Raw genomic sequence first — 19,848 nt, forward strand, 5'->3', positions numbered from 1 at the left:
TCCATTAGACTGCACAGTGTTGAGAGGGGTCTTCTTAGAGGGGAGATTAAAGTCCCCAAATTGGTTTGCTGGCTTGTGTTTCCAGATGAGAGATGTTGGCCTCAGTTTCTCTCTCTCTCTCACTACTTCTGTGAACAGTGGGTGGAAACGCAGCCATACGGTTGAGTCCAAGGTGAAACGCATCGGTTACTCCTGCATAGAAAGGCCCCCAGGCTCACGTGGATTTGCCTTGCCTGTCAGCCCTTCCCCTGGTTACTTGTATCCCCAGTGTGCAGGTTCCTCTGCATCTTTGACCCAAGAGCATCCAGTTCCCAAGCTTTACACTGAGAAGCAATGTTTTCGTTTGAAGCGTGCTCTGTCTACCGGTGTACCTGTCCATCCCCACCTTCCATCTTTCCCCAGCAACCAGATCTGAACTATCCCTCTTCCTAAACAATATCCTATTCCTTTCATGCCCTTCCTCCCAGATGCCTCTGCTGACAGAGGGGATCCGCATCCATGGGGAGAAGCTGACGGAGCAGCTGAAGCCACTGCATGACCGGTTGTCTTCTTGCTTCCGGGAACTCAAGGAGAAAGTGGAAAAGCTCTATGGGGTTATAACACTGGTAGGCTTTGTCTCAACAGCCTATGAGCTTTTTCTAGTCTCTTCTACCGTTTATGATATTGATCCGTTTTTCGTATGCCAAATGAATCAAAGTAGCCTAGGAATGGCATGCAAACACTGGGGCAGTTCGGAGAAGGCATGGTCCACTCTTGATAACCTTCAACTGTTGTTGTGCTAGACAGCGGCTCTTAAACTTGAATGACCGTCAGATCCACCTGGAAGGCTCATGAAAACAGATTGCTGGGCCACATCCTTAGGGTTTCTGATTCACTTGGTCTGGGATGGGGCCCAAGAATTTGCATTTCTAACATGCCGGCAGGTAGTGCCGCGGGGCTAGGCACTACACTGTGAAAACCACACGACTAGAGATTGGGGTTTCCTAATGCCAGACACTGGTTATTCCTGTCCTGTCTAGCCCAACTCCTACAGTTTTTCCTAATCTTTACTTTTTATTTTGGTGAAATGTTCATACTCATCACACCTTCGAAGGGGACAGAGAATTGTGAATTACATTTGACAATGCATGTAGCTGATTTCATGATTTTTTTGGACAGTTGTAACATTTCTCACAGCTACAGTTTTCTTTTTTTCCTCCCAAGAAGTTGTGTGGAGGGGTACATGGGTCAGCCTTTTCTCTCCCACAGTTGATGGTATGCTTGGTTCCAGCTTCATTTAGCCGCTCTTTTTAACATGAGTTCATCCTGCTCTCTTCAAATGTTGTTTTCTTGAACCCCAGATTTTCAGAAATCCTCTTTCCTCCAAATCAAAGCTCTGCATTTCTTTTCATGTATTCCTGTCCCCTATTCCCATACCTCCATCTCTGCTACATTTTTCTCCCTAGTATCTTTTTGATCATCTCTCTCAGTCACCCAAGTGTTCAGTCATGCCTTCCTACGAATTTACCTCCTAACCTGTTGCCAATTAAGAGTTTTCTTTTAGGAACATTTGTCTTTTACACAAGTTCCTAGATGGCAAAGACTTAGCTCTCACTCAATGAGTTTAGTTTTTATTAGACCCAGGCCAATATTAACATTTGAATTTGATATGGTGACCTACTGAAGACGTTTCTTATGAGAGTATATCCGTATTCCTTTATTTCCTAAGATTCACCAGGATAAGCATCAGGTGTCCAGTTTCAATCTAAAACTTTTCTATTAGGCCAGTATTCCGTTTTTTAAATGGCCGGTAGAAGCTAAGCTGGAGAAGCAGACAGAGGGGTTTGCTATTTTATTGATGAGTAATGAACATCTTGGTTTCCCTCTCTCATGAGGCTGGCAGAAAGTTAGGGTGAATTTTTCTCTAGTTTTAGAAACAAGGTAGGCTTAACCGAAGTTGTGTTTATAACTAAGAATATAAGAGGGGTGGGGGAGGGATGGACAGGGAGGGTGGAGAAGGGATGGATTGGGGGACATGGATGGATTGGGAGTTTGGGATTAGCAGATGTAAACTAGTATATATAGGATGGATAAACAACAAGGTCCTACTGTATAGCACAGGGAACTATATTCAATATCCTGTGATAAACCATTATGGAAAAGAATATGAAAAGGAAAAAATATGTATATATTTAACTGAATCACTTTGCTGTACAGCAGAAACTAAAACAGCATTGTAAATCAACTATACTTCAATAAAACGAATTTTTAAAAAATGGAGAGTTGCTTAATATACAGAAAATGAACTCACAGCCTAGATGCTTAAATGTCAGGATGTTGTGATAGGCAGTTACCAAATATCTCGTATGTCATATTATAACAAACAAAATGTCAGTAAAATCTTTCAAACTACAAAAAAAGAATACAAGTATTTGCAACATTTAACAACCGACGCAACACAGGCACCAACCCATCAGAATGGGGTGCCAACCCCAATACAGGTGGGCACTCGCCACAAACCAACGGGGGCTGCGCCAGTTTCTAAGGGCTGAATTCCAGGCCAGCTAACCATGAGGGGTCATGTCTCCTTTAGCCGCCCAACTTGACGGAGAGGAAGCAAAACCGCACAGGGTCTATGGTGCTCCCCTACATCATGTCGTCCACACTGCGGAGATTGTCCATCACCTCGGTGACTTCCTCTGTGATCTCCAGCTCTTCTAACTCATCTGATAATGCTCCTTCCAGACCAGGATCTGATGGGTAAGGCTTCGATCTTTAATTGCCAGGGGGGGGTGAGGTAACTCCTTCCTAATGTTTGCCTTTGGTCCCCAAAGTGAGACTTGGTCAGTGTGGATGCATCATCTTCGTAAGGGAAATAATTCACAGTACCTGGGTTATTAGTTTTTGGGTCTTTCTCATCGTCTTCGTCATGAGGAATATCATTATTTACGTGACAGTAGCACCAGTTATGAAAAATGGAAAAAAAAAAATCACCCATAATGCTATCACACCCTATGACCCAGCCAATCATATCCTATTTTGTTTGTTTCAGAATAATTTGTAGTTATTGCTTGACTCTTTTTGTTTCAGTTTTTTAAAATAATTTTTAAGTTTACTTTATGAGTAGGCAATGTGATCACATATGAAATTTCAAAGGTACAAAAGGACATATCATGAGAGGTCTCCTGTCAGTGCCCAACTCCCAGCTCATCAGTACCACTCTCCAGAGGCCAGTGATGTTAGCATTCAGGTTCATGTCCATGGTGCCTTTCCAGCAGCTCTTTATCTATACAGAAGCAGTTCCTAAATATATAGCCTTCGTCACATGTTTTTTATTTATAAACGGCAGCATATAAATACCCTTTGCCTTGCTTTTTAAAAAATTAGTTTATTTATTTATTTATTTTTGGCTGCGTTGGCCAGTGGGAGCTACTCTTCGTTGAGGTGCGCGGGCTTCTCATTGCGGTGGCTTCTCTTGTTGCAGAGCACAGGCTCTAGGCATGCAGGCTCCAGTAGTTGTGGCACGCGGTCTCAGTAGTTGTGGCTCACGGGTCCTAGAGCGCAGGCTCAGTAGTTGTGGCGCACAGGCTTAGTTGCTCCACGGCATGTGGGATCTTCCCGGACCAGGGCTCGAACCCGTGTCCCCTGCGTTGGCAGGCAGATTCTTAACCACTGCGCCACCAGGGAAGTCCTGCCTTGCTTCTTTCACTGACTAGATCTTGAAAATCATTCCATTTCAGAACTGTGAGAGCCTCCTCTTTCCTTTGAGTTGCAGACATCTCATGATTTCCCTACCCGTGATACACCATCATTGTCTATCGATGGACATTTGGTTGATTTCAGCCTTTTACTATCACAGTAGTGATAGCAATGAGTAACCTTAAAAATATATTATTTTGTTAACATTCACGTATATCAATATGAGAAAAAGTCCAGAAGTGAAATTGCCCTGTCAAACATACATAGCTGCAGTTTTCAAAATTATTCCTAAACTGACTTTCATGGAGATTATACCCATTTACAGTTCCATCAGCAACACACAAGGGTGCCTGTTCACCCACACCTTGCCACCAAATTGTGTATTATCAGGCCTTTTAATTTTTACCAATCTGATAGGTGGAAAATATTTTCTTGGCCTAGGGCTTTTGTTTGGTTGCATATTGGTTTTCTCTCATCCCTCTTGTTTTGTGTGAGGTTGAGCATCTTTTCATTTGTTTAGTAGCTTGTATGTATTTTATTTTCTGTGAACTGTGGTCAGATATTTTGTGTACATTTTTCTGTTGCATATTGACCCTTTGTCTGTGATATGAGTTGAAATATTTCCAATTTCTCCTTTGTCTTCTGACTTTGCTTCTAATTTTTTATTTAGTTATGCTGATTTTTTTATGCAGTCAAATAAGTTAATATTTGATTTTATGGCTTCTGGATTTTATATCATAAAGGCCTTCCTCACTTTAGGACTACAAAAAGCCTAATTTTAGGTTTTCAGTATTTATAATAAAATCTGTGATTCTTTGCAATTTATTTTAGTATAAAGTGTAAGGTATAGAGCCAATTTTTTTTCCCTGCTTGGCTACCCAGTTCTCCCTATAACATTTAGTGAGCAAACCTTCTTTTCTCTACTGATTTGAAATGTCAGCCTTATAAAAAAATCAAATTCCAATATGTTTTTTAGTCTGTTTGTAGACTTTTTCCCCATTTCTTAGATCTACCTGTGTGGTTCATGCACTTGTTCTGATGCAGTTTTAATTACTATAGATTTTAAAGGTTTTAAAATTTCTAGTAGTTTTTTTTTCAGAATTTGTCTGGCTAGTTTTACTCATCGCTCATTTTCGTATTAACTTGTCTGGAATCCTGTTATTTTTATTGGGATATGTTAAATTTATGGATTGAATTTAGGGCTTTTTGATGTTGAGCCTTCTTGCAAGAAACATGGAGTGCCTTTCCATATGTTCAAATTTAAAATATTTTAAAGGAGTGAATTCATAATTGTGTTCAAGTGGAAAAGCATGGCATGTACCATTTTGTGACCTATTGCTTAATTTTATGTACATGATGAGTATTTAGAATCACTGTGTTTTAATGTTGAATATAAGTTAAGTCAGTTGACTTAACACTTATTTATAATTTTGTAATTCCATATTATAATAATCATATCACAAAAATAGCCTGTCCAAATGGCCTTCTACCTGGCAATCAAATATTTTATTTATTTATTTATTTACTTATTTATTGGCTGCATTGGGTCTTCACTGCTGCATGCAGGCTTTCTCTAGTTGCGGCGAGCGGCGGCTACTCTTTGTTGAGCTGTGAGGGCTTCTCATTGTGGTGGCTTCTCTTGTTACGGAGCATGGGCTCTAGGCACGCGAGCTTCAGTAGTTGTGGCATGCGGGCTCAGTAGTTGTGGCTCATGCGCTCTAGAGCACAGGCTCAGCAGTTGTGGTGCATGGGCTTAGCTGCTCCGTGGCATGTGGGATCTTCCCAGACCAGAGCTTGAACCCATGTCCCGTGCATTGGCAGGCAGATTCTTAACCACTGTGCCACCAGGGAAGCCCTCAAATGTTTATTATTTTCTAAATTATTTATCTATCCTTTACCATTGACATAGATATCTTTACACAGCTGCAGTTATAGCACAGATTTAGTTTGGTAATTTGCTTTTCCTCTTTGTCTTTTTGTCATAAGCATTTTCCATATTGCTATATAATTTTATTATTAGTTTTTAATTATCACTTTTGATGGCTCTCTACCATTACATCATATGAATGTGCTATAATTAATTCTTCTCCCTACTATAGACTGTTTAAGCTTTGTCACTGTTTCTAAACAGATAATCATAAAAGTTCATTATAAATTTAATATAAAGACATTTAGGGAGTACCCTGGTGGCTTAGTGGTTAGGATTCAGTGCTTTCACTGCTGTGGCCGAGGTTCAATCCCTGGTCGAGGAACTGAGATCCTGCAAGCCCCTCAGTACGGCCAAAATTAAAAAAAAAAAAAATTAGGTTGTATCAATATAAAATGCATTTATACTATTAAGAATTGTAACAAACATGTGTCCATATAGCTTTACGATTATTTAGGATTTAGTCTCAGATCACTTCTCAGCCTTTAGGTTAAGATGGAGTGTAGGCTTTACTTCCCCAAAGCATATATTACTTATTCAGGGAGTAATATTTTTTACAATTCTTGATATCACAAATGCCAATATGCAATGCCATATACAATGCATGAGTGACTATATAATTTTTCATAGTATAGTCACCCATATTAGATATTTGGACTATTCTTAATCTTTTGAATTTCAAAATATTAAATAATACCTGATTCATTTGTTTATTTTTTTCCCATCTATGTTTTTTTTCATGCCGTAAAGAGATACTACCTACTTTGTGGCAAGCGTAGATGTTCTTTTCTGTTCTCTTTTCTTAAATAAACTCCGTCTCATTCAAAAAAAAAAAAAGTTTTCAGGCAGCTGTTGAAAATCAGAGACACCGTAATTGCTGATCCATTAGGGCAGTAAATAGAGAGCAGGTGACTGGGGTCCTCTTTATGTCATGACCCCGGGCAAAGTGGGTTATTGCTCTTGCCCAGATTTGCCCAGTAAGATGACATCATTGATACCATTTTCTAACATTTATTCAGGATGTTTCTTTAAAGCAGGTCAAACTGATTCACACCCAGTGACCTCAGTTCTCCTATTAGCAGTGTTATGTCACAGTATTCATTAGAACTTTCATGGTGATTATTGGGTGTGCAGTCTATAAAGGCTCACTTCTTTCTTGGTTGGGTGTATCCATCTTGTTTGGCACATGGGAGGCTGTGGCCCAGAAAGAGAATAACTTTATGAAACACAGTGCATCGTGTTAAGGGAAGCTGGAAGGGCTTGCACAACAGGTCAACTCAGTACATGCTCAGAGCTCCAGCCAAGTAGGGGCCCCAAACCAAAATTTTTTAGAAAAAAAATTACTCTTTGGTATTTCAGGAAAATCATTGAAATAGTCAGTGTAAGAAAAAAATAACACAGGCACTGTGGGACTACACTATCATTATTTTACTGTTTAGTTTGGTTCATAATTAGGCCCTAATGAAACTCATATTAGGGCCTAGATCTTTGCCTGTAGATCTAATGACCCACAGACACTTACCTTCATTCTCAATCTCACAGGTAAAGTAATAGTAGACCCAGTAGAATACTGGATTGTTGTTTTGGGGTTTTTCTTTCCCTCCCTGACCAACTACTGTTTGAAGTGATTCTTTTTGTTTGATTTGGCTTGGTTGGTTTTAAGAATAATAAGCGTCTGTTTTGGAATTTAGTTCTATGATTTTTTTTAATTAGTACAGATTTAAGACAAATAATAGTGAGTGGCTTCCCCTTAAATATACTAATAATTGGAAAATACCAAAAAATTGCAAATTCAGGCATGTAATCTTTTTTTTTTTCCACACACACACACACACACACTGTATTTTATTTTTACAAGAGATAAATAGACTGACACCAAGCATTGTACATGGATGACCACAACAAAAGCAACAATGATTGCAATTACCAAACATGAAACACACTCATACTATGTCATAATATTGACATTCAGTCCAGTAATCCTCCACTGTAATAGCTCCTTTACTTTGCAGTGAAAATTGATTTGTATATTCTTTGCCTCTGAGTCCTTGTTGGATTTTTTTTTTTTAATTCAGACAAAGTCACAAAAATTATACTCATCCTCATCAGTTCACTCAGTCCCATGTAATTAATTTTTTTTTTCATCTTGATCTTTTGTTAGCACTTTTATGAGTTCATCAGTTTTTCATTAGAGTTCTGAAAATGCTTATTCATTCAGTTCAGCAGTACAGTCAGTTACCAGAAACCTGCACTTGTCAGAGTCTTTTCCATGAATTTCTTAACGATGAAACCCTTTTATAGGAACATATTTGCAAAAGCATCAGAGTACACACACAACTGTCTGTAAATGACAAAAGACTTAAAAATGACCACAGTTAAAAATTTGATGAAAGTTCATAATAATGCAGTTGACAAGAAAATTAGTTATTTCTGAGATATACATTTTAAGGTAATAACTAGGATTATGACTTATAACATTATACCAGAACATATAAGATTTTTAGAAATTTCATGTAATGTCTGAAACATTTATATTAACATATTTCCATACAAATAACCCAATGAAAGTTTAGTATTAGTTGTTTTGTTTGTTTTTTTTTTATACAGCAGGTTCTTATTAGGCATCAATTTTATACACATCAGTGTATACATGTCAATCCCAATCGCCCAATTCAGCACAACACCATCCCCACCCCACCGCAGTTTTCCCCCCTTGGTGGCCATATGTCCGTTCTCTACATCTGTGTCTCAACCTCTGCCCTGCAAACTGGCTCATCTGTACCATTTTTCTAGGTTCCACATACATGCGTTAATACACGATATTTGTTTTTCTCTTTCTGACTTACTTCACTCTGTATGACAGTCTCTAGATCCATCCACGTCTCAACAAATGACTCAATTTCGTTCCTTTTTATGGCTGAGTAATATTCCATTGTATATATGTACCACAACTTCTTTATCCATTCGTCTGTTGATGGGCATTTAGGTTGCTTCCATGACCTGGCTATTGTAAATAGTGCTGCAATGAACATTCGGGTGCATGTGTCTTTTTGAATTACAGTTTTCTCTGGGTATATGCCCAGTAGTGGGATTGCTGGGTCCTATGGTAATTCTATTTTTAGTTTTTTAAGGAACCTCCATATTGTTCTCCATAGTGGCTGTATCAGTTTACATTCCCACCAACAGTGCAAGAGGGTTCCCTTTTCTCCACACCCTCTCCAGCATTTGTTGTTTGTAGATTTTCTGATGATGCCCATTCTAACTGGTGTGAGGTGATACCTCATTGTAGTTTTGATTTGCATTTCTCTAATAATTAGTGATGTTGAGCATCTCTTCATGTGCTTCGTGGCCGTCTGTATGTCTTCTTTGGAGAAATGTCTATTTAGGTCTTCTGCCCATTTTTGGATTGTGGTGTTTGTTTCTTTAATATTGAGCTGAATGAGCTGTTTATATATTTTGGAGATTAATCCTTTGTCCGTTGATTCGTTTGCAAATATTTTCTCCCATTCTGAGAGTTGTCTTTTCGTCTTGTTTATGGTTTCCTTTGCTGTGCAAAAGCTTTGAAGTTTCATTAGGTCCCATTTGTTTATTTTTGTTTTTATTTCCATTACTCTAGGAGGTGGATCAAAAAAGATCTTGCTGTGATTTATGTCAAAGAGTGTTCTTCCTATGTTTTCCTCTAAGAGTTTTATAGTGTCCAGTCTTACATTTAGGTCTCGAATCCATTTTGAGTTTATTTTTGTGTATGGTGTTAGGGAGTATTCTAATTTCATTCTTTTACATGTAGCTGTCCAGTTTTCCCAGCACCACTTATTGAAGAGACTGTCTTTTCTCCATTGTATATCTTTGCCTCCTTTGTCATAGATTAGTTGAGCATAGGTGCGTGGGTTTATCTCTGGGCTTTCTATCTTGTTCCATTGATCTATGTTTCTGTTTTTGTGCCAGTACCATATTGTCTTGATTACTGTAGCTTTGTAGTATAGTCTGAAGTCAGGGAGTCTGATTCCTCCAGCTCCGTTTTTTTCCCTCAAGACTGCTTTGGCTATTCGGGGTCTTTTGTGTCTCCATACAAATTTTAAGATGATTTGTTCTAGTTCCGTAAAAAATGCCATTGGTAATTTGATAGGGATTGCATTGAATCCGTAGATTGCTTTGGGTAGTATAGTCATTTTCACAATGTTGATTCTTCCAATCCAAGAACATGGTATATCTCTCCATCTGTTGGTATCATCTTTAATTTCTTTCATCAGTGTCTTATAGTTTTCTGCATACAGGTCTTTTGTCTCCCTAGGTAGGTTTATTCCTAGGTATTTTATTCTTTTTGTTGCAATGGTAAATGGGAGTGTTTCCATAATTTCTCTTTCAGATTTTTCATCATTAGTGTATAGGAATGCAAGAGATTTCTGTGCATTAATTTTGGATCCTGCAACTTTACCATTTTCATTAATTAGCTCTAGCAGTTTTCTGGTGGCAGTTTTAGGATTCTCTATGTATAATATCATGTCATCCGCAAACAGTGACAGTTTTACTTCTTCTTTTCCAATTTGTATTCCTTTTATTTCTTTTTCTTCTCTGATTGCCGTGGCTAAGACTTCCAGAACTATGTTGAATAATAGTGGTGAGAGTGGACATCCTTCTCTTGTTCCTGATCTTAGAGGAAATGCTTTCAGTTTTTCACCATTGAGAACGATGTTTGCTGTGGGTTTGTCATATATGGCCTTTATTATGTTGAGGTAGGTTCCCTCTATGCCCACTTTCTGGAGAGTTTTTATCATAAATGGGTGTTGAATTTTGTCAAAAGCTTTTTCTGCATCTATTAAGATGATCATATGGTTTTTCTTCTTCAATTTGTTAATATGGTGTATCACATTGATTGATTTGCGTATATTGAAGAATCCTTGCATCCCTGGGATAAATCCCACTTGATCGTGGTGTATGATCCTTTTAATGTGTTGTTGGATTCTGTTTGCTAGTATTTTGTTGAGGATTTTTGCATCTATATTCATCAGTGATATCGGTCTGTAATTTTCTTTCTTTGTAGTGTCTTTGTCTGGTTTTGGTATCAGGGTGATGGTGGCCTCATAGAATGAGTTTGGGAGTGTTCCTTCCTCTGCAATTTTTTGGAAGAGTTTGAGAAGGATAGGTGTTAGCTCTTCTCTAAATGTTTGATAGAATTCACCTGTGAAGCCATCTGGTCCTGGACTTTTGTTTGTTGGAAGATTTTTAATCACAGTTTCAATTTCATTGCTTGTAATTGGTCTGTTCATATTTTCTGTTTCTTCCTGGTTCAGTCTTGGAAGGTTATACCTTTCTAAGAATTTGTCCATTTCTTCCAGGTTGTCCATTTTATTGGCATAAAGTTGCTTGTAGTAGTCTCTTAGGATGCTTTGTATTTCTGCAGTGTCTGTTGTAACTTCTCCTTTTTTCTGATTTTATTGATTTGAGTCCTCTCCCTCTTTTTCTTGATGAGTCTGGCTAATGGTTTATCAATTTTGTTTATCTTCTCAAAGAACCAGCTTTTAGTTTTATTGATCTTTGCTATTGTTTTCTTTGTTTCTATTTCATTTATTTCTGCTCTGATCCTTATGATTTCTTTCCTTCTGCTAACTTTGGGTTTTGTTTGTTCTTCTTTCTCTAGTTTCTTTAGGTGTAAGGTTAGATTGTTTACTTGAGATTTTTCTTGTTTCTTTAGGTAGGCTTGTATAGCTATAAACTTCCCTCTTAGAACTGCTTTTGCTGCATCCCATAGGTTTTGGGTCGTCGTGTTTTCATTGTCATTTGTCTCTAGGTATTTTTTTATTTCTTCTTTGATTTCTTCAGTGATCTCTTGGTTATTTCGTAACGTATTGTTTAGCCTCCATGTGTTTGTCTTTTTTACGTTTTTTTCCCTGTAATTCATTTCTAATCTCATAGCATTGTGGTCAGAAAAGATGCTTGATATGATTTCAATTTTCTTAAATTTACTGAGGCTTGATTTGTGACCCAAGATGTGATCTATCCTGGAGAATGTTCTGTGTGCACTTGAGAAGAACGTGTAATCTGCTGTTTTTGGATGGAATGTCCTATAAATATCAATTAAATCTATCTGGTCTATTGTGTCATTTAAAGCTTCTGTTCCCTTATTTATTTTCATTTTGGATGATCTGTCCATTGGTGTAAGTGAGGTGTTAAAGTCCCCCACTATGATTGTGTTACTGTCAATTTCCTCTTTTATGGCTGTTAGCAGTTGCCTTATGTATTGAGGTGCTCCTATGTTGGGTGCATATATATTTATAATTGTTATATCTTCTTCTTGGATTGATCCCTTGATCATTATGTAGTGTCCTTCCTTGTCTCTTGTAACATTCTTTACTTTAAAGTCTATTTTATCTGATATGAGTATAGCTACTCCAGCTTTCTTTTGATTTCCATTTGCATGGAATATCTTTTTCCATCCCCTCACTTTCAGTCTGTATGTGTCCCTAGGTCTAAAGTGGGTCTCTTGTAGACAGCATATATATGGGTCTTGTTTTCGTATCCATTCGGCAAGCCTGTGTCTTTTGGTTGGAGCATTTAATCCATTCACGTTTAAGGTAATTATCGATATGTATGTTCCTATGACCATTTTCTTAATTGTTTTGGGTTTGTTTTTGTAGGTCCTTTTCTTCTCTTGTGTTTCCCACTTAGAGAAGTTCCTTTAGCATTTGTTGTAGAGCTGGTTTGGTGGTGCTGAATTCTCGTAGCTTTTGCTTGTCTGTAAAGCTTTTGATTTCTCCATCAAATTTAAATGAGATCCTTGCCGGGTAGAGTAATCTTGGTTGTAGGTTCTTCCATTTCATCACTTTAAGCATATCATGCCACTCCCTTCTGGCTTGTAGAGTTTCTGCTGAGAAATCAGCTGTTAACCTTATGGGAGTTCCCTTGTATGTTATTTGTCGTTTTTCCCTTGCTGCTTTCAATAATTTTTCTTTGTCTTTAATTTTTGCCATTTTGATTACTATGTGTCTCGGCGTGTTTCTCCTTGGGTTTATCCTGTATGGGACTCTCTGCGCTTCCTGGACTTGGGTGGCTATTTCCTTTCCCGTGTTAGGGAAGTTTTCGACTATAATCTCTTCAAATATTTTCTCTGGTCCTTTCTCTCTCTCTTCTCCTTCTGGGACCCCTATAATGCGAATGTTGTTGCGTTTAATGTTGTCCCAGAGGTCTCTTAGGCTGTCTTCATTTCTTTTCATTCTTTTTTCTTTAGTCTGTTCCGCAGCAGTGAATTCCACCATTCTGTCTTCCAGGTCACTTATCCGTTCTTCTGCCTCAGTTATTCTGCTATTGATTCCTTCTAGTGTAGTTTTCATTTCAGTTATTGTATTGGTCATCTCTGTTTGTTTGTTCTTTAATTCTTCTAGGTCTTTGTTAATCATTTCTTGCATCTTCTCAATCTTTGCCTCCATTCTTGTTCCGAGGTCCTGGATCATCTTCACTATCATTATTCTGAATTCTTTTTCTGGAAGGTTGCCTATCTCCACTTCATTTAGTAGTAGTTTTTCTGGGGTTTTTTCTTGTTCCTTCATCTGATATATAGCCCTCTGCCTTTTCATCTTGTCTATCTTTGTGTAACTGTGGGTTTTGGTCCACAGGCTGCAGGATTGTAGTTTTTCTTGCTTCTGCTGTCTCTCCTCTGGTGGTTGAGGCTATCTAAGAGACTTGATGGGAGGCTCTGGTGGTAGGTAGAGCTGACTGTTGCTGTGGCGGACAGAGCTCCGTAACACTTTAATCCACTTGACTGTTGATGGGTGGGGCTGGGTTCCCTCCCTGTTGGTTGTTTTGCCTGAGGCAACCCAACACTGGAGCCTACCTGGGCTCTTTGATGGGGTTAATGGCAGACTCTGGGAGGGCTCACGCCAAGGAGCACTTCCCAGAACCTCCGCTGCCAGTGTCCTTGTCCCCACGGTGAAACAGAGCCACCCCCCGCCTCTGCAGGAGACCCCCCAACACCAGCAGGTAGGTCTGGTTCAGTCTCCCCCAGGGTCACTGCTCCTTCCCCTGGGTCCCGATGCGCACACTACTTTGTGTGTGCCCTCCAAGAGTGGGGTCTCTGTTTCCCCCAGTCCTGTCAAAGTCCTGCAATCAATTCCCACTAGGCTTCAAAGTCTGATTCTCTAGGAGTTCCTCCTCCCGTTGCCGGACCCCCAGGTTGGGAAGCCTGACGTGGGGCTCAGAAGCTTCACTCCAGTGGGTGGACCTCTGTGGTATAAGTGTTCGCCAGTCTGTGAGTCACCCACCCAGCAGTTATGGGATTCGATTTTACTCTGATTGCGCCCCTCCTACCGTCTCACTGTGGCTTCTCCTCTGTCCTTGGACGTGGGGTATCCTCCTTGGTGAGTTCCAGTGTCTTCCTGTCGATGATTGTCCAGCAGCCAGTTGTGATTCTGGTGCTCTCGCAAGAAGGAGTGAGAGCACGTCCTTCTACTCCGCCATCTTGGTTAATCCTCCATGCATGTAATCTTTAAAAAATAATAATAATAATAATAAAAGATGATTCAGAAAAGGAGAGAATAATTTGAAATAAAAAAGAAGAAGAATTGTAGTGTAGAAGCATCTTCCATTGTGACTCCAGTGGTTCTTTAACCAGACTTCCCTGGTACTTTCTCATCCTGTATCTTCACTGAAGAGGGCAAAATATTTTGTAGAAAGTGAGACCTAAAGTATTAAAAAGCTTAAAATGACTTAAGAAGTATATCAGCCAAATACAATGAGTGAATCTTCTTTAGATCCCGATTCACACAAATCCCTTGCCAAAAAAAATATGAGACAGGAAATTTGAACACTGACTGGATGTTTGATGAAATTAGAGAATTATTCACTTTTTTAGGAATGATGATGGGAGTGTAGTTTTGTTATGAAGACGAATCCTTGCCTTGTAGAGATATGAACCAAAATATTTATAGATGAGATGTGATATCTAGGAATTACTTCCAAATAACCCAGAGGGCTATGACTGGATGGATATAAGAAATAAGATTGGCCATGAGTTGATCACTGTTGATGCTGAGTAATGTACACATAAGATTTATAATATTCTCTCGGGGACTTCCCTGGCGGTCCAGTGGTTAGGACTCCGTGCTTCCACTGCAAGAGGCGCAGGTTCGATCCCTGGTCGGGGAACTAAAATCCTGCATGGCACACAGCGCAGCCAAAAAAAAAAAAAAGTTTATTATATTCTCTCCACTTTTTTTTTTTTTTTTTTTTTTAATTAATTAATTTATTTATTTATGTATGGCTGTGTTCGGTCTTCGTTTCTGTGCGAGGGCTTCCTCTAGTTGCGGCAAGTGAGGGCCACTCTTCATCGCGGTGCGCAGGCCTTCTCACTATCGCGGCCTCTCTTGTTGCGGAGCACAGGCTCCAGACGCGCAGGCTCAGCAATTGTGGCTCACGGGCCTAGTTGCTCCGCGGCATGTGGGATCCTCCCAGACCAGGGCTTGAACCCGTGTCCCCTGCATTGGCAGGCAGATTCTCAACCACTGCGCCACCAGGGAAGCCCTCTCCACTTTTTAATGTTCGAAATTTTCCACAATAAAATGTAAAAAAAAAAGTCTGCCCCTTCCAGTGATCTCATTTTAATATTTACATATTTAATAATTAGTGATACTAAGTTTTTAAAAAATTATTTGGATTTCTTTTTTCGTGAAATACCTGTTTATCTCCTTCGACAGTTTGTAAAAATTGAGCTACTCATATTTTTTTCTTTTTGATTTGTAAAAGTTTCTTATACATTAATGATATTTGCCATCTAATGTATGTACAGCAAATAGTTTTAGTTTACGAATGATGCTTTCTGCTGAACAGAAGCTTTTAATTTTTAAATACTAAAAGCTGATAGCTGTTTTTCTGTTGTCTTATTTCATATCAAAGCTTTTTCTAAAAAAAAATAAAAATAGGCTTTATTTTTTAGAGCAGCTTTAGGTTCACAGCAAGAATGAGCAGAAAGTACCGAGAGTTCCCGTGTACCTCTGCCCTGGACACGCCCAGCCTCCCCTACCGTAAGCATCCAGCACCAGAGCGATACATTTGTTACACTTGATGAACCTACATTGACACATCACAATCATCCAAAGTCCATAGTTTACGTTAGGGTTCACTCGTGGTGTTGTACATTGTGAGTTTTGATAAATATATTCACCATTGTAGTATCATATAGAATAATTTCACGGCCCTAAAAATCCTCTGTGCTCTGCCGACCTACCCCTCCAAACTTTTCATTTTTATGGAGTAAAATCTACCAATTTTTAATTAAACCAGAACTGATTAAATACCCATTTAGAAGCTATAAGCAATCTGTACATCACAAAGATAGGTTTTTAACCCCTCCCCCCCTTGTTTTTACATTTTGCCACATCATTCCTCTCTGTCTCTGCCCCCAACCCCCAGTCTACCATTTGAGAGTGGACTGCATACACCATGGCTATGGAGCAAGCAGATTGTCATATTGTAACCACGTACTACATTCAGTACTGCCTATACATTCAGGAAATGTGACATTGACCCAATACTTAAAGCTACAACCCATATTCCAGTTTTGTCAGTTGTCCCAGTAACGTCTTATAGCAATTTCTGGTACAGGATCCAATCAGGATCACATATTGTATTTAGCCATGTCTCTCTATTCTTTAATTTGAAATCATTTCCTTAGCCTTTCCTTGTCTTTCATAATGACATTTTTGAAGATTATGGGCCACTTATTTTATAGAATTTTTTTTCTTATGGGTTTGTTTGATGTTTCCTCGTGCTTAGGATTCAGGTGATACATTTCTGTGTGATATGTTCTTTTCACGTATCGTATCTGGAAGCACATTACCCATTTGTCCCTTATTAGTGATTTAATTGATCCTGTGGTTAAGATTTGGTCCATTTTCTTTTCTATTTTTAAAATAGTACTTACTATTTTTCCCTTTGTAATTAATAAGCAATTTATGGGGAGATATTTTGAGACTCTCCTGTTTCTTATCAAACTCTTCTCCTCTATGTATTAACATCTAATTATGGTTCTTGAATGAATCCATTTTCACTGTGGTGCTTGAAAATCTATCACTGTAATTAAAAAACATTTGAGGAGTACTCCTATATGCTAGGCACTGTTGTAAGCATTCTGTAATCACCCTATGAGGTAGGTACTATTATTATCCCCATTTCACATATAAGGAAACTGAGGTATGAAAAGGTTATCTGCCCAAGGTCACCCAGCAAGTCAGTGTAGGTAGGATTTGAACCCAGGCTGTAGGGCTCCAGAGAATGTGCTATTATCCACTACATAAAGCTGCCTATTCATCTTTTACTGTGTGAACTCTGTCTTTACCTCTAAGTTTAATAAGACCTTGTCTTCCTGAGATAAGATAAATATTCACTAGTATTTTCTTTCCGTACTTGGACGGCCTCATTTCTGTACACGTAGACCTTGAGATATTCAATTGGCGGTTGGAAATTCAGATTACAGCCTGAGAACAATGCCACAGGTCAAGGTTTGGCTGTGGAGTCATATCCCCTGGTCTTTTTGGAGTCAGTTTTTTGTTTGTTTGTTTGTTTGTTTTCATTTTTATTGGGGTATACTTGATTTACAATGTTGTGTTAGTTTCAGGTCTACAGCAAAGTGAATCAGTTGTACATATATCAGTTTTGACTGTCAGGTGATCAGTGTTTTCTGACTTTGTCCTTGTTCATGACTGATAGGTCAATCCTTTTTTCAAAAAATTTATTGAAGTATAGTTGACTTACAATGTTGTGTTAATTTCTGCTGTATAACAAAGTGACTCAGTTATACATATATGTATTCTTTTTCATATTCTTTTCCATTATGGTTTATCCCAGGATATTGAATATAGTTCCCTGTGCTCTACAGTAGAACTTTGTTGTTTATCTATCCTATATTTACTAGTTTGCCTCTACTAACCCCAAACTCCCAATCCTTCCCTCCCCCACCCCTGATAGGTCCATCCTGGAGCCCCTTTTGGAGCGCAGGGCCTCTTCAGGGGCCAGAGTAGAAGATCTGTCCCTCAAAGAGGACAGTGAGAACCGGATGAGCAAGTTCAAGAGAAAAGACTGGAGTCTCAGCAAGTCCCAGGTCATCGCAGAGAAAGCATCAGAACCTGATGTGATGGTAAAAACAAACAAACAGACAAACAGCATAGATTTGTCAGTTTGCCTTTGCTTTCCCTGGAGCCAGGCATTTCACCATGTACTTCACAGCTGTGAGTCACCAGACAGAAACCTAGCGGGGTTTCTCAGGACGCAGCAGCCTGGGGTAGGGTCAGATCTCAGATGGTGCTAAGAAAAACACGTACAGAGATCGGAGTCTCTAAATCCATAATGGTGCAAGATTTGCCCACAGTATAAACATGTGGATTAATGGTTGGAGCTGTGATTCTCGCCACTGTGGTCCATGACTCCATCCAAACATCGTCACTTCCCTTCTTTTAACTTAAAAAAATAAAAGGTTCTTGATTCTTCCGTAAGCCACATCAAGTTGTTATGTGTGGCAGGACCAGCTCTCCCTGAGAATCAGGGTGGCTCATCTCCAACCTAAATGGCACAGTCCAACTGTGGTTAAAATCAAGTCTGTGGCCGGCCAGAAAATAGTCTATGGTCCGGTGATTCCCTGTTGGTGTCTCTGCCCTGGTGCCCCCAGCGTGCCAGTGCGGTAAGCTTAGAAAGGGCTCCTGGAATTTTGCCCTTTAACAGTTTCTGCTCTGCTGATGAGGTTGTTCTGAGCATGGATGAGCCCAGCGTGCCTCACTGTGAGAACGTTTTGCTGTGTTTCTCCCCACCCCCGCTGCTAGAGCCCAACCAGAAAAGCACAAAGGCCAAAGAGTCTCCAGCTGTCGGACAATCGGCTGACACCGTTTCATGGCTCTTCCCCGCCTCAGTCAACACCCCTGAGCCCACCCCCGCTCACTCCTAAAGCGACCAGGACCCTGAGTAAGTCTTCCTGTAGAGACCCCTTCTATTCATTTTACTAGAGGACGGTGTATGTTTATGAATCGGGGCCATTTTTAACCAAGATAGCCACAAGGTGTATGAGATTATCGTCAAGTAGGTTCAATTCAGTGGTAGTGGGTATAATGCAATTAGATTAGGGTTTGGCAAGGAATCCTTAGGTTGCTGAGACTCATTAAAGTTTTCTACACAGGGAGCCACAGGGTTTCACTGCCCCTTTTCCAACTGTGATGGTATAAATGAGGTAGATCTGGAATAGGACTAGACCGGAAGTGAGTAACTTTGGAACTATTGGGCAGATAGCTGTGTACTTGATATGGAGAAGGGTCCAAAATAAGGACAAGAAATAGACCCATTCCATATATTACTTACAGTCAGGCTTGGGGACTCAGCAATACACAGAGCCTGAGAAGAATCACAAGGACCGCTTAGTACAAAGGAATGATGGAGGGGTAAATCTTCACATCAGATGGGACACAGTAGTCAGCCGAGTGTCGGAGATAATCAGACAAGTTTTCCTGGAGGAAGTGGATATTGCACCCTTTAAATGATAAAACTATGACAGTTCAATTCAACCAATATTTATTGACTACCTAGTATGTGATAGATGCTTTTTCTAAGCACTTGGGATATATCGGAGAACAAAGTAATACCCTAAGTTCTAGAAAATATTCTCATCTTCAGCTTAAGAGTAAAAACCTTCAACAAAAAAAGTGAGATTTTTGCTTAAGAACTTCTGGTGAAGCCTTCAGTTAAATGAAAGGTGCTACATCTGTCCCAAGGCGTAGGAGGTCTTCTTCATTCTGTCCACAGAAACTGTAGAATGCGACCGTAGCGATTTGCTTGACCAGGTGGGTTTAGGTGTTACCGTGGCCAGCAGAAGTGTCATGAGATCCCTTGGTGAATTTTTCTCTCTGCCTTCATCTACTTTGTGTCCTTTCTAGGCTCCCCATCTTTGGAGACAGACGGGCTGATGATGGCTGCGGTCCCACCTCCCCCTCCCCCCAAAAGCAAGCCCTACGAGAGCAGCCGGAGGAACTCCACAGAGGTAGGGGGGTGACGGCAGACGCTGAGGCCAGAGAGAGCCCAGCACTCATGGGAATGCAGCATTGGATTTCCCAAGATTTTTAAGAGGCAGGTTTTCCCATCAATTTGTCCCTCTAATCGATTCTTGGTTCATTCCTGAAACCATAAAGAGAGGGGAATTTTCAATGGGAAGGAACAGTATGCAAGGAGACCTTTCATCAGATTGAAGGTACCTCACCCTGGGCCCCGGGGTGGGG

At 39.7% G+C, this 19,848-nt stretch overlaps 1 protein-coding gene across 2 annotated transcripts in view; it reads left to right on the forward strand.

Annotated features, from left to right (window-relative positions):
- Window positions 1–19,848, forward strand: part of DOCK5 (dedicator of cytokinesis 5) — a 215,571-nt gene that overhangs the window by 194,345 nt on the left and 1,378 nt on the right. For both annotated transcript variants that reach the window (XM_068552741.1, XM_068552742.1), the window contains 5 exons: window positions 468–605; window positions 2,573–2,739; window positions 17,561–17,729; window positions 18,409–18,547; window positions 19,510–19,613. In XM_068552741.1, the coding sequence (XP_068408842.1) occupies window positions 468–605; window positions 2,573–2,739; window positions 17,561–17,729; window positions 18,409–18,547; window positions 19,510–19,613 (717 nt within the window). The remainder of the gene's footprint in view (window positions 1–467; window positions 606–2,572; window positions 2,740–17,560; window positions 17,730–18,408; window positions 18,548–19,509; window positions 19,614–19,848) is intronic.

Source organism: Eschrichtius robustus, chromosome 10, assembly GCF_028021215.1.
Source record: "Eschrichtius robustus isolate mEscRob2 chromosome 10, mEscRob2.pri, whole genome shotgun sequence".
Lineage (NCBI taxonomy): Eukaryota > Metazoa > Chordata > Mammalia > Artiodactyla > Eschrichtiidae > Eschrichtius > Eschrichtius robustus.